The following is a 15,257-nucleotide window of genomic DNA, read 5'->3' as shown; positions in this document are numbered from 1 at the left end:
CTTTACAGCACTTTCATTTCAAGCTCGCAATCCTGAAGGTATGTATGTAGTAGACTCCAATGCTGCAATGATATTAAGGGAATCTTGAAATGTAAAAATAAATAAATAATTTTTTTTTTAGCTTACTGAAACTGATTCTTTTGGATGTTTTCTGGGTTTCAGTGGAAGCTTTGATCGGTATAAAGGAAAGTTTGGATGATCCTCGCGGAGTTCTGAGCAACTGGGATGAGGATTCTGTTGACCCTTGTAGCTGGTCTATGATCACTTGTAATTCTGATAATCTTGTCACTGCTTTGTGAGTATTCTTGTTTTTTGCTTTTTAAATACTTTTGATTAATAAGTGGTATATATATGTGTGTGTGTGTGTGTGTGTGTTTTTATGTGTGTTTATATGTTTTGCATTCACTGCAGTGTAAAGAAAAAAGAAACATTTGCCTGCAACTGTCTTCTTGTTTAGAATTGTGAATGAATTTTGTGCAGGGGAGCTCCTAGCCAAGGTTTATCAGGTTCTTTGCCAGGGATGATAGCAAACCTCACAACCCTCAAACAAGTGTAAGCAAATTGTTGAAACTTTTCACATGTGGTAATTCTTAATCGTGAATAAGCCTTTTAGTGTGGCTTGGTTCTGAAATTTTCACGTTTCTATCTGCAGACTCTTGCAAAATAATAATATTTCTGGGCATATTCCAGAAGAATTAGGCCATCTTTCCAGTCTTCAAACATTGGATCTCTCTAGTAACAAGTTTTCTGGTCATATTCCCAAGTCATTGGGTTCCTTGAACCATCTCCAGTATCTGTGAGTGTAATTCTTCCCCAGTATTCTTGCTAGAATTTTCTATTTAGAATCATATGGTAAACAATTTTTAGATAGATATGATTGGGAGAATGGTGATATTTTGAGTTGAAGGCCATTCGCTGTGCCCCTGCTTTTATACTTGCCCGGGTTCTTTTTGTGAGGAAGAAGAAACTAAAATTTAAAGGAAAATTAAAAAAATATCTCACACAAATTTACGTGAAAACTCTTCCACGACTGCATACTGAAATTGTTCATGTAATTATGCATGAAAGTTCAAATATGTTTGAACAGATAGTTGATTGTCTCTAATCACCCTGGGTAGTTCACCCTTGACTTACATCCCTTTCTATAACCCTATTTGGTCTGCCTTATGGTCGTAATTTGTCTTGTAATGTATAGGAGGTTCAATAACAATTGCTTGAGTGGGGATCTTCCTCTGGTTTTAGCCAGTCTACCCCAACTTACTTTCTTGTGAGTATGAGCACTCTATCTTATTTAAATTCCACATTTTGTTTTTGTTGTTTATCATGTTGTCTGATTAGTTATAGAATTATATCTAGTATTCGTTTCAACATGTGAATCATAGGAGGTTCTGAATTTGTTGAATTTATGCGCTGGGATTTGTCCTACAACAATCTTAGTGGACCAGTGCCCACTTTTCATACCAAAACATTTAAGTATGGATTCTCTGCACAACTCTTTACTATTGATAATATTGACTTTATTTTTTATATATACATAATCATTCATAATGCATGAAAAATAATTGTTTTTGTTTTGTCATTTTTTTGTTGTAATGGATTTATGTTGCAGCATATTGGGTAACCCTTTAATTTGTTGGAGTCACTCCAGTGAAAAATGTTCTGGATCAATCTTGGCTAGCTTTTTTTCGTTTACCATGGATCCATCATCTGGTAAATTATTAATTCTCTATGCATTCATGTTTTTATCCAAGAATATTTTGTTTTCTTTTTACAACTGTAATTTATTTTCCTTGCATAAATCCAGGCCGGCCGAGTTCCATGAAACTATTAATTGCACTTGGACTGAGCCTCAGCTTTGTATTAATCTTAGTCGTTGCGTTAGGATTTCTCGGTTGGAAACGAAACGCGAAGAGAACGCAATCCATTTTAAACTCTACAGGTAGTTGATTTCACCCAAGTATAGTAATATATCTAATTCACTCATGTTTTTAATATCTAATCCATATTATATTCTATCATCAGACGTTCAAGAGGAGGATCTTACAAGTCTTGGAAATCTTAGATGCTTCACATTTAAGGAACTCCAGCACGCTACAGACAATTACAGTTCGAAGAACATTCTTGGCACAGGAGGATTTGGCAACGTTTACAGGGGAAAGTTGGCAGATGGGGCGCTGGTGGCGGTGAAGCGACTAAAAGATCTGACAGGAACCACTGGAGAATCACAGTTTAGGACTGAATTAGAGATGATCAGCCTAGCTGTTCACCGGAATTTGCTTCGCATTATTGGATATTGTGCCACACCTAATGAAAGGCTTCTTGTGTATCCTTTCATGTCTAATGGCAGTGTCGCGGCAAGGCTTAGAGGTGGTAACCTTTCCTTTAGATTTTTCGAATTATATTTTAGTCTTTTGCTGTTGACTCTCCCAGTGACTTATATTAATAATTATTAGAGACAAGGATAGAAGCAGAGAAGTTGCTAGGGAGCCACTGTGCATTTTACATGTAATTTAAAAGACATCACGGCTTTTGTCAGTTATAGACTATGTGTCACTACCACTCAACTAAATCGTTATTAGGTAGAAAGCAATGCATAAATCATGTCACCAATGAACTTGTGGTGGACCTCAGTATCAGTTGGGATTGAAGTCACTTCCAACTTTAGGCCATGTGAGTTAGGAACAGGGCCCATTTCAACTGCATTTGATACGTTTCAAGATAACAAAGAATCTTTCTGGTTCTTTTTGTGCTTTGTTATGCAATTGTAATGTCAGCACTTGAGTATTTCCTATGAGAGTTACCCAAAAATCAATATAATTCATCTGATAATTTTCTTGATGCCACAGGATTTTGATATTATCGCACAATTATGACATGATATGCCCAAATCCACACGGCGGATCTTATGATCGGAATTTACTTCTCAATCTATTCAAAATGATCTGTATAATATCAAATCTAATATTAGAAAGTTTTGGGTAACTAGAATGAATAAAATGGATACATTTTGATGATAATTTTTTTAAGTGCTTATTGACCTTAAACTTATAAAAATTGTTAAACGAACGGCTGAATTATCAAGCCATGGCCCTAGAAAGGCTTATGTTTATTTTACTTTGACTGAAAATGTGGCTCCTTAGTTCTAGGAAATTTATTCATATTTGTAATCAAGAGCTTTTGTATGATGATAACTGCAGGGAAACCGGGTCTAGATTGGAACACCAGAAAGAGCATTGCGATTGGTGCTGCAAGGGGCCTTCTATATCTGCATGAGCAATGTGATCCAAAGATAATCCATAGGGACGTTAAGGCTGCCAATGTGCTGTTAGACGACTTCTTTGAGGCTGTTGTTGGTGACTTTGGCCTTGCTAAACTACTTGATCATGCTGAATCTCATGTAACCACCGCTGTTCGTGGTACAGTCGGTCATATTGCACCGGAATACCTCTCAACTGGTCAGTCGTCCGAGAAAACTGATGTCTTTGGATTCGGAATTCTCCTGTTAGAACTCATTACTGGAATGAGAGCACTTGAGTTTGGAAAATGGGCGAACCAGAAAGGAGCTGTGCTCGAATGGGTATGTGTATCCTTAGCATTACATTTGCCAGTTCTAGCATTGCACAAATATGATAGGTTGGACGAGGTTAAAGAAAACATAATGAAATATATGTGCTTCATTTGCTGTGATGGCATTAATAAATACCTATTTGCTTGTTCACTAATTGTCTTCAACTCATCGTTTGAATGCAGGCTAAGCAGATACAGCAAGAAAAGAAAGTGGAGTTATTGGTGGACCGAGAATTGGGAATTAACTTTGACAGGATTGAGGTAGGGGAGATGTTACAAGTGGCTCTACTCTGTACTCAAAACCTGCCTGCCCATCGTCCCAAAATGTCTGATGTTGTCCGAATGCTGGAAGGTGATGGCCTCGCCGAAAAGTGGGCAGCCGTGCATAATTACGTCAATACTGCTACAAATTTTTCACGCGAGAACAGGAAGTCACGATCAGTGTCTTCCCCCGGAAAAGAGGACGTTGTTCACAATCAGTCGAGCATGTTTGGTACGACACTGACCATGGATAATGACTATGATGCTCATTGCATGGAGCTTTCAGGTCCAAGGTGACTGAGGAATGGGAAAGTTGAGAGAATAAAATGAAAATAGATAAGTAAATTCTTGTTCAGGAAAATTGGCCTTCAGTCCCCTGCCGTCGATTTTTTTTGTGTTCAGTCCCTGTGTACTTTTTTAGTACCACATTTCCACATGAAGTGTACCACATTTTGTATGACATAGTATCACAATTTTGTGGGTAGGGAAACTTCCCCTTCTTGTTTCATTCATTTCCAGGAGAGAAAATTAGCGTTGAGTTGGGAGATTGCGGGAGATTGCGACTTATTGATGTTAACTCTTTTGAGAATGTTAAATTTAATTAATATTTAAAGTGAAATTAACAAATTTTTTTTTACAATAAATTAATTTCCCTGAAAAGGGAAAACAAATATGAAAAATGCATTAAATATTGATTCACAATTATATTAATTAATTAATTAATTTCATAAGAAAATAATTGGGCCAAGAGCCAACCCCGCCTTCCCCTTGGTTCATTTTTATAACAAACATTTTCTCCCTTGGTATTCCAAGATCCGGACATTTTTCCATCGAAGCACCCTTCTCCTCTGCAACTTTCAAATTCTATGCTAATGGTGTAATACATTCCATTGATCTTTAAAATAAAAAAGATTCTCCATCGCTGCAAGTCTGACCGTTATATCTTGAGAAACAGTCGTCCGGTTAGATCTTCGAAGCACATAACGAAGATGACGAATCTATTTTAAAGAAATTGTACTTGATACAGGCCTCGGTTCGAGGATCTCGAGAGTGGTTTCGGAGACTTTAAGGTTGGGGATGAAAGATGTGAGATCTTATATTCATTTTGTTGAATTAAGGGACTGGCCTCACAGAGAATATGCTCAAAATTACCCATTTTTCGTGTATAATCTAATACTATTATAAATATATGATTTTGAATTGTGAGCTTACTATTTTGCCCTTTCATTTATTTTACAATTTGTTATGTTCATGAGGTTCTTCAAGTCATTTTCTATTATAGTTTAATATAATCATTAATAATGTACTTAATTCAATCAAAATAGTTATTAATTTGATTTTACTTTTAAATTTAATTTAATTACATGTTATATTTTAATTTTAAAAAATAATATTACTAACATCTATTTTACTATTATAAATATATGATTTTCATTTTTAAACTTATTATTTTACTATTTTTTTTGTTTTATAATTTTTCATGTTCATGAGGTTCTTTAAATTATTTTATATGTTAGTTTAATATGATTATTAATAGAGTACTTAATTAAGGTATTTATTATTTTAATTTTACGTTTAAATTTAAATTTAATTACTTTAATTATACATTGACATCAAATTCATAGAAAATTACTATAATAATGTTATAAATTAAAAAATTGTTAATATTCCGAAAATTAAGGTAATAATGGGAAGACGAATTGAGACGAATGAGGTTGAATAAAATTAAATTATTAATAAATATTAAGATCATATAAAACATCTTTTTCTCATTTAAAATAAAGATATTTTAGACTACTTATGTATCAATATATATAGATACATTATTGAGAGAAAATGTTTGTATGTAAGTGATTTCAATGCAAATATTTAAGCATTTAGTCAATTTCGATATATGATGTTAAAAAAATATCCCTAAATAATATCTATTAATTAATATCTATTAAATATATGACTTTCATTTGTGAGCTTACTATTTTACCATTTTTTTTGTTTAACAATTCGTCATATTCATGATGTTATTTAAGTCATTTTTTATGTTAGTTTGAAAAGATCATTAATAGTATACTTAAATCAATCAAACTAATTATTATTTTAATTTAATTTTAATTAGTTAAATTTATACATTGCAGTCAAATTCATGAAAATTTCTACCATATTAATGATAGATAATAATGGGAAGACGAAGGAAGATGAGATAGATTGAATAAAAATAAATTATTAATAAACATTAAGGTCATATAAAACTTCTTTCTCCCATTTAGATTAATAGAGATATTTTCAGACTATTTATGTGTCAATTGAGATACGTGATTGAGAGAAATGTTTGTATGTAACTGATTTCAAACACTGTTTTTAAGTCATTTGGTCAATTTTTTATATATGCTGCTAAATAAATATTACTAAATAATATGCTTCATTTGATCATTTAATGTTCTTGCAATGAGATGAGTTTTTTACACTAACATTAAAAAGTTTTATTGTTATATGTCATTTGTGTTGATTATGTTGTATGGATGTCATATAACATGTCAATATTTCTCAAAGAATAAAATTGTTTTTCAAAAAAAAATCTTCATCAAGAAAAAGAAATACATGAAAAAAAAGTGTACACAATTCCCATTCAATTTATAATGGTATGAGAACAATTCTAAAGCTTTGTGGACACAATAGATCAATTTTGTGAATTTTTAGTAAATTGAGACATTGATCAAGTTGCACTTTATTTCCTCTAATATTATCTCGATATATTCCAATGTGGCTAAGAGGTTGTTTTTGTCTTTTTTTTAGTCAAAGTTGCTAATCAGCTAATTCATAAGATATAATATGGTCGCATTGAAAACTCCTCGCCAAATAAATTCACTTAGCCAAATAGTGAAATACAAATACAATTCTACAATATTTCATCAAATTAATCTTGACTATCATAAAATGCTCATGAAATCTAAACAGTTGTATTATTAGATGAGATATTGGATAAAACAAATACTTTTATCTACATTTGAATGATATCTCATATGCATATCTTAATTACGTTATTCGTGTCTCTTCTCAAAATTTTTAAAATGCAATGATTAGTTTTGTATATCGTTCCACAAGATATAAAATATTACAAACAAAATGTAAACTCGATAGAAGAAAATTTGTTTTGTTTCAATGAATAATATAATGTTATGTTCTAGACACAACAAATGAGATTGAAACTATATTATACTCATGATATGATAGACGCAATCATTATTCCAAAACTTCTAAAAAACTGACTAACGAGATGACTTTCCTGAATTGCGTCAAATTAAACGAGGACACGGTTTTAATATATAGCAATTTGAATAGATTTTCAAGTATTATTTCTTCCAATGATTGAGAAATAATTGTTAAAAATTTATTAACATTATAGCTATATGTTAATAATATTGATATTTAATATATAAAAATGATATTACAAATATCACGATGTTTGAAGAAATTACAACACCGTTCATTGGTTATGTTGTTGAAGGATATATATGTTATACATAATTTTACTCACAAGTGAAAACCTATCACGACTAAAAGAATTTTTTCTTCGGAGTTACAGCTAATGATTGTCATAAACGGAAAATCATTCAACAAAAAAAACAAATAGTCGGAAATATAAGATTACCGGATAAGAACAATGTAGAAAATCGAAAAAATGTCGTGATAGGGAAGCAAACTACATGCATGTCAGATCGCAGATGAGGATTCTATAAATAACATAATAAGTGTTAAAGATGATAATATACTTATTGAGTATACCGAAATGGTTATACACATATTATAAAAACTACGACAAAGAGTTGTTGAGTTGTCAAAATCAATCAAGATGCATATTGAAAAATGTGTCATGTGAATAAGATAATTTTTTCCGATTCATATAGTGTCTATGGTCATAATTATTATTTTTTGTGGTTTGGTTTGTTTCAATTGATAAATGCTACTAGCCTTAATTCATTTAAATATTATCAAAATTTCATTCATATATTTTCAGCAGTTTAGTTGCTTACGTGAACACACGTGCACTTTTCTAGTTATAGAAAATTTACCTTGTATGTATGTTTTCATGAAATGTAGCATGATGTGTATGGGAACCTAAGTAGGCCTTCTTGGAACACACCCTGTAACTCCACTGGTATCACTTCACCATCTTGATGTGGTGGATCCTATATTCCCCAGTATGACTAGAGTTGAGGGCAAAAAACGTCTATTCGAATCGGTAGAGCAGGATTGGCCAGCATAATCCAGCAATCCATCTGTTACAACAAGAGAAGGAACTAGTCCATCTCTGTTTCGTGGGGCTATGTGGTTCAAATCATCAGGGTTATCATCTCTCCAAGAGAGCTAGAAACGCCCACGAGGACGTTTCTAAACTGGTATAAACGATCTGACTATACTGCATATGGATTCAACACTAGGCCTGTGGCTAGGCAGCCTTGCCAAAAGCCTTTCTTTTTCTACTTGAGCTCCGTCAAACATGATGAGAATATTAAACAAATCATCGGGGTTTATTCACGGTATACAGAGCCGCATCCTTATTGCCGATGGAGAAATGTTTCGCCAGAAAAACTCGAGTATGTTGTCATCTTGAAAAGGCCAGATAGCGGCAGATGGAAGAGGGTAAGATTGAAACATCTGACGAAGCCATATTTTTAATGTTAACATGAACTTATCTTCAGATATGTCTGATTTCTTATCAAATAAACCGCGTTTGTTGCTGTGTTTCGGTCACCTGGGAGGGATTGTTGTAGAGTTTTACCTTCAAGAAAGAACTCGGTTTTGTACCTATGGGTGGATAACTGCAGACAAGGCGAGAAATATACACCGTTGGCTAGGTTTCTAGCTTTATCTGTAAATGTACCACAATGAAACATTTTAGTTGTATTTACACCCAATATTACCTCAAGAAATTTTGTAAAATCAAAGTTACATTAGGAGAATTTACTGTTCTTTACTCATTCTGCTAATTTAAAGTGTGCCATACACATGCATCAAACTACTTGTGGCAACTGAACAGTTTAGTGATAGAGTACGGTGTACCGATTTCACAAAACATTGATCACAGATTCGTATCAAGGTGCTTTAGAGTCTCTCCCCCAGTGGCATCCGATTTGTTGATGCAATCGAACGCCATCCGCAATCTCTTCGATTTTCTAAACGTTGCCCAACACTTTCGATCATGTGTTTATAGGACCTACACACTATTTCCACGTTGCCCCATATGTAGTGGTACTATACGTGTTTTTACGCAAATAAAGAAGTTATCAAACAAAATTTCAGGTTAAAAAAGTTGTTGACCAAGGTTATATTTTTAATTTTTTTTTGAGAATTTGTTTTTATTTTGCATTTGTGTTAATAATTTTAAAAATAATTTAAAAATTTTTATTTTAATTATTTAATCAGTAATTAATATAATTTAAATAATTTATTATCGTGTGGTATCCTATTCTTGGATATGCTTCTGCGCGAGCAGCAGTGGACGAAACGGAAGCTCTGATTTCTTTTGATACTTTTCTTTTGGTCCTCCACAAGAACTTGGCTGAACCATTTTAGCCTGCAAGGTATGTTGGATGAGCTTGCTTCCTCCCCGCTGCGAGAAGTAAGAACCTCTGGATTTGGCCTTCCATCTTGCACCAGGCAACTTTATCGCTAGAGATGGTGCTCGCTAAAACTAGATATATGATGCAACTTAATAGTTACTGTAAATAAAATGGTAAGAAGATTGGAAGTATACTGCTTAAAGTTCGAACTACAGATTAAACAAGAGTTTTATGTTTGATGCAGAAAATGAGAAAATAACTTTATTTCGGTACAAAACTTGAGCCAAAATAGAATTAGTAGCTCTAGGCGGTCCCAGTAATATGGGTGCAATAACAGAACCTCACGCAACTCACATCCCACACGAAACAAGTTCCTTCAAGCATTTTCCAGCAGCACTAAAAAAGTATGAATTGCTTAAAATTCTTCCACATAAAAAGGCTCTATCTTTTGTTTTCTCTCTCTTTCTTTTTTACCTCGACTTTCATTTACATTTGAGGAGCGAAAAAGCATTCAACTTAGTAAGCGGGGGTGTCTACGCTCCTCTTCTTTCTTGACTCTGCGCGAAGCAGGGCTCTTTCCGGGAGTTTGGATTGGATGGATGTTGGGATCGTATATCTGGGAAGCAAGGTAGTTCAATGCTATAACAATATCAGCTATGAGAGGACGCATGTTAGGCTGTTCTTGGACGCACATCGCAGCGATTGCAAGAGCCTGGTATAAGCCTCTAACGGGATATTGACCTTCGAGTGCTGGATCAGCCATTTGATGGAATTTTTTGCGGTCCTTGAATAATGGTTTGGCCTGCAGAGAAACAAGAATGTACCCATAAAAGGATATTTTCATTCTTACAGGAAGTATTCCTTCACATACTATTATGGGATTAAACAATTTAGTCATCACATGACATAAAATGATTTCTAATTGAAGAAAATGTTGCGCCTATGATAAAACTTCTCCTAGGATTTCTGATATCAACACCTTGTTCTCAGAAAGCTTATTGATCTTTTGACATCACCGTAAATGTTAGGATAAGATGAAAATAAGCTACTTAATATTGAAAGAATCAGTTGTGGAGCTTTGGATACCTAACAGATTGAACTTGTACTCTTCTTTTTGAATCCATATAGGCTGGCATGAACTCGAAAAGGGGCAAATCAGGAGTCATGAAACCATCTGATCTAAGGCAAAGGAAAAATTCATTCTAAAGAGAGAAATAACACTACATCTGTTATGCTGATCCATGACAATGTGTGTGGTATAGTTATTAATCGTTTGAAAGAAGATTACTACAGAGAAATCAACAAATGTTCTCCCTCTACCGTCAGAAGAACAAGAATTTGAGTATGTAGAAGTAGAAATCAAAGGTACCCACCCATGAGACCAGATTTTGCTCTGAAGCACATCTTCTGTTGTCAATGGCCCTTCTGCCCGTAATGATCTCTAGAAGACAAACACCAAAACTATAAATATCGGACTTGAATGTCAGTTGGCCAGTCATTGCATAATCAGGTGCACAGTATCCATATGTGCCCATCACTCTGGTCGAAACATGCGTCTGATCTCCAGAATGGCCGACTTTTGCAAATCCAAAATCCGATAGCTTGGGATGATATCCATCCCCGAGCAAAATGTTGGAACACTTCAAATCACGATATATGATGGGCGGTTTCATCTTGTCGTGCAAATACTCTAAGCCTTTTGCCGCACCAGCTGCTATCTTCATTCTAGTGTTCCAATCTAGCTGTTTTACATTAGGGCGAAGGTCTGTTAAAGTAAATGTCATAAATGAAATACTAGCCACAAACTATATATGAAATTGACGCAAGTTGTATTCTTATATAGATTAATTTCTAATTTTTTTTGTTTATCTTAAATAATTATAACTAATTATTTATTATTCATAATTTTTTTGTATGTCTTTCTTTATTTAACTTAACAAGTTGTATTCTTATATAGATTAACTTGTAATTTCTTTGCTTATCTTAAATAACTATAACTAATTACTTATTATTAATATAAGAGCATTAATATTCATTGAAAACATTGAATTCATTCCTACTTTTTCCGCCTTGCGGTTCTACATGACTTCTTGTTTTTTTTCCAAAAGTTCGATTAATTCTTGTCACTTTTCACAAAATTTGAAGATTATATCTTAGTCTCTAAGGATTTATTTTGATGGTTATTTTGAATTCCTCTATCCAAACTATATAGTCTATATTTATTTTTTTTAATTACTGATTATTAATATATGAGCATTAATATTCATTGAAAACATTGAATTCATTCTTAATTTTTTCGTCTTGCGGTTCTACATGGCTTATTCTTGTTTTTTTTTCCAAAAGTTTGATTAAGTCTTGTTACTTTTCACGAGATTTGAAGATTATATCTTGGTATCTAAGGATTTATTTTGATGATTATTTTGAGATCTTCAATCCAAACTATATAGTCTATATTTATTTTACTTTTATTACATTAATTTGTTTAATGCATTGGATCTTTTTACTGTTTCATTTTATTTTAATGATTATCTGGATCTTTTACTGTTTCATTTTATTTTAGTGATTATATATTTTCTCCCTTCTATGAGTACTCTTTTTACTTAATTATTTGATGTTACGTTAGTTTCTTTGATTTAATAATTCTTGTTATCTTTCACAAAATTTGAAGATTATATCTTGGTCTCTAAGGATTTATTTTGATGGTTATTTTGAGCTCCCTTATACAATTTATATAGTCTATATTTATTTTATTTTTATTACATTAATTTATTTAATCCATTGAATTTTTAGCGTCTCATTTTATTTTAGTGATTATCTATTTTCCTCTTTCTATGAGTTTTTTTATTTAATTATTTGATGTTACGTTAGTTTCCTTGATTTAATTAGTTTAATTTATCGATGGTTCGTGTTATCGTTTCTTTTCCTTCATCTTTTTTACAGTTCAGTTAATCTATATAATATATTTATCATTTTCACAAAATTATGAGATTATATTAGTTTCCAAAGATTTATTTTGATAGTCATTTTAAGTTCTCATCTTCCGAATTATATATTAATCTATATTTATTTTAGTTTTATTATATTAAGAACTTTTAACCTCATTGTTTAAATATTAGTGTTGCACCACACCACATTAACAAAGTCATGATTACTAATAAAAGTATATTATTATTATTATTATTATTATTATTATTATTATTATTATTGCAACTCAACGGAGCGTATGTGTGGGTAAATGATTGTCACTATCACCTTCACTCAAAATTTTTTCATGATGAAATAGTTGGGATAAAGTGTGGTTAGGATAGTATATCGGTTTGCTTTCGGATGAGATCATTTAATTTGTGATCAAGTATAATTCGATTAATATTATGTTAATTTAACTAAATTAATAACGTGTTGTAAATTATTTGAGAAAAATATATTTAAGGATTGAGATTGAAAATGATAGTAACCTTATTTTATAATTAGGTTGAATTAACGACAAATATTACAAAAATGCCTTAATATGATGCTTTATTTTATTTTAATTTCTTAAATTATGATATTTAATCAATATCTCAATATATGTCTCAAGCTTACACTTTTCTAAAAGTTTCATTAAAATCGTGTCAGTAAATGTCATTTTTCTTATGATCATTTTCTAATAAAAATTAACACTGCGTGCATGTAGATTCTATATGTTTTTTTTTTTTTGCAAAAAAAATTATATTTTATTTACAGTATAATTTGATCAGTTTGATTTATTTCAATTTTATTCATAAAGAGAAAAAGTAAGGATAAATTAAAAAGAATGAAAATTACTTTATACTTTTGAACTAAATTTATGATATAATCCTTAAAAAAATTTTAATCAATATAATCCTTATAATAAATATGAATTATATTGATAATTTATTATCATTTGTTATATATTATAATTTTACATACAATATTTTTTAATTGAGTATTATATATTATTTTATTTATATTTGTGTTTTATTATACATATTTATTTGAGTGATATTATGTTAAAATTTTATTTCACTGAAATTATTAATCACCAATATTAATTTATAAATGATTGATTGTAATATAAAATTAATTATCTATAATTTGTATTCTAAAAAAAACATAGAAATTAAATAAAATCTGCAATGGTTTAAAATTTAACAAAAGCAAACGTGATATTTAACTTAATAACAAGTTTAATGGTTTTATTTTAATATTATTATTATAATTTAGTAACTTAAGAGAATTTTATTTGACGTTTGTATATGTGTATTCCATTTAAGTACTTTTTTGTTTCGATTTTGGTAAAAATTCACTATTCTGTTAATTTTATTTTTATTGTTTTTCATTTTGAATGATATTTGGATGAAAAATATTTTTGCTGATTTATCATTTAAGAAACCTATCATTATGTCGCTGATTGAAAATTGTTATATAAATAAGTGAATATATATAATTTATTGTCATGATATATTTTTATGTATTGTGTTTTGATATATTTAGATTGATAAATACTTATAAACATGATGTTATTCGAACGATTTTAAACATTATCTAATTCTCATGATTATCTTTTTTATTATTAGTCATCCATGTGCATCGCACGTGTATATTCCTAGTCTTAAATAAATATATGAATCTAAACACATAGAGGAGGCTGCAATACTCGATCCCCTTCAACCCAAAAATAATTCGGAAGTTAGAGGGTAATTTTTTAAATTTTTAATAAGATAAGATAATTTTCACCCTCCTCCAAACAAAAGATTCAATTTTTACTTCTTTTTTCCCCTGAGATTGGGTAGTGCATATGGTTTAATAGCATAGTTTGCTTTGGAGAGTAAATTCTGATTAATTCGGTGAGGCCCACATAGCGTAGCCTACGTATATTTTCGGCTAATTAAATCGTTACACGTGTCATAATCATGTGAGTTGGGTAATAACTTCGCAGTTAATGTTTGACTTAACATCGTTCCTTTGCTTTGGACAAAAAAATTTATTGAATAGCCCGTAGTCTGGAAATCCATTGCGTATGTTCAGAATATGTTTTAATTTTAATTTTATTTTTGAATTTAACTCCGATTGTTTTTAATGAAATTTAGAGATCTTAAAACATTCGAAAACAAATCGATTCGGTTTATGCATGCATTCAAAAATAATATTTTTAACAAAAAAATTTAATATTTTTTTTTTTAAAAGGTCAGATCGACTCAGAGATATATCTCATAAAATTGTCTCGTGAGACTATATCAGACTCTAGTAGAGTTTGTGTGAATATTATTAGTAATTGCTATAAATTTCAACACAAGTTTTACTCGTATACATTTGACTATATTTTTAGATTCTTCCAATTAAATAATCGCTTTTATTTTTTATATTTTACTAAAATTGGAAATTAGTTTTATTCGGTTAAGCAAATATTAATATTTATTAATTTCACAAATAAATTTTTTTTTTTATGTTTCAACAAATAGTAATTTTATTTACAAAACACGGACATTCATATTTATTTGTTGAAAGCGGGAAAAACAATCATATGTGTTGTTTTTTTTTATTAAAATCATATATTATATTAATTAATTATTTGTTTATTATAATCTTAAAATGAGACTGGGTCATTGAAAATTTTGTTCAAAATAACTGAGGACCCTGATTGGGTATTGTAACTGGACGTCCAAGAGGAAAAAAAAGAAAACAATGATTGGTATCAAATAGACGATTATTAAAACTGAGGATAAATGGAAACACTTACGTGTTCGAAGTCAAACCAGCTAATACAGTAGTCCTGAGAATCGATGTGATGATGTAAGAATGCCCAAGATACAAGTAGATCATCATGGGAAAATCCAGTCATCCTCCAAATTTTTGAGATAACCGAACCGA

General features: G+C 31.0%; 2 protein-coding genes and 1 pseudogene across 2 annotated transcripts; 2 read left to right on the top strand and 1 right to left on the bottom strand.

Moving 5' to 3' along the window:
- The first annotated feature begins 6 nt into the window (after positions 1-6).
- Positions 7-4,222, top strand: LOC140965558 (probable LRR receptor-like serine/threonine-protein kinase At4g30520). Its single transcript, XM_073425651.1, has 11 exons — positions 7-38; positions 163-295; positions 481-552; positions 653-796; positions 1,196-1,268; positions 1,415-1,473; positions 1,610-1,710; positions 1,805-1,939; positions 2,023-2,367; positions 3,198-3,577; positions 3,751-4,222. The coding sequence occupies exons 2-11, from the start codon at positions 258-260 to the stop codon at positions 4,123-4,125; spliced, it is 1,722 nt and encodes a 573-aa protein (XP_073281752.1). The 5' UTR covers positions 7-38; positions 163-257; the 3' UTR covers positions 4,126-4,222.
- A 3,282-nt stretch (positions 4,223-7,504) lies between these two features.
- Positions 7,505-8,800, top strand: LOC140965527 (uncharacterized; annotated as a pseudogene).
- Positions 8,801-9,428: 628 nt separating this feature from the next.
- On the bottom strand, positions 9,429-11,189 carry LOC140965548 (probable serine/threonine-protein kinase PBL7). The gene is made up of 2 exons (XM_073425630.1): positions 10,760-11,189; positions 9,429-10,188 (listed from the first exon to the last, which is right to left on the bottom strand). The coding sequence occupies exons 1-2, from the start codon at positions 11,168-11,170 to the stop codon at positions 9,898-9,900; spliced, it is 702 nt and encodes a 233-aa protein (XP_073281731.1). The 5' UTR covers positions 11,171-11,189; the 3' UTR covers positions 9,429-9,897.
- Between the last annotated feature and the right edge of the window lie 4,068 nt (positions 11,190-15,257).

Source organism: Primulina huaijiensis, unplaced genomic scaffold (genome assembly GCF_012295235.1).
Source record: "Primulina huaijiensis isolate GDHJ02 unplaced genomic scaffold, ASM1229523v2 scaffold10763, whole genome shotgun sequence".
Lineage (NCBI taxonomy): Eukaryota > Viridiplantae > Streptophyta > Magnoliopsida > Lamiales > Gesneriaceae > Primulina > Primulina huaijiensis.
Note: the sequence above shows the minus strand (reverse complement) of the source record. Positions and strands in the feature narration are given on the sequence as shown.

Coding starts and splice junctions, on each gene's coding strand:
- LOC140965558 (XM_073425651.1), top strand. CDS start 258: ATGATCACTTGTAATTCTGATAATCTTGTCACTGCTTT. Junction 1,474..1,609: donor TTTCATACCAAAACATTTAA/GTATGGATTCTC, acceptor TTTATGTTGCAG/CATATTGGGTAACCCTTTAA. Junction 1,711..1,804: donor TACCATGGATCCATCATCTG/GTAAATTATTAA, acceptor GCATAAATCCAG/GCCGGCCGAGTTCCATGAAA.
- LOC140965548 (XM_073425630.1), bottom strand. CDS start 11,170: ATGACATTTACTTTAACAGACCTTCGCCCTAATGTAAAACAGCTAGAT. Junction 10,189..10,759: donor AGCAAAATCTGGTCTCATGG/GTGGGTACCTTT, acceptor GTTTCTCTGCAG/GCCAAACCATTATTCAAGGA.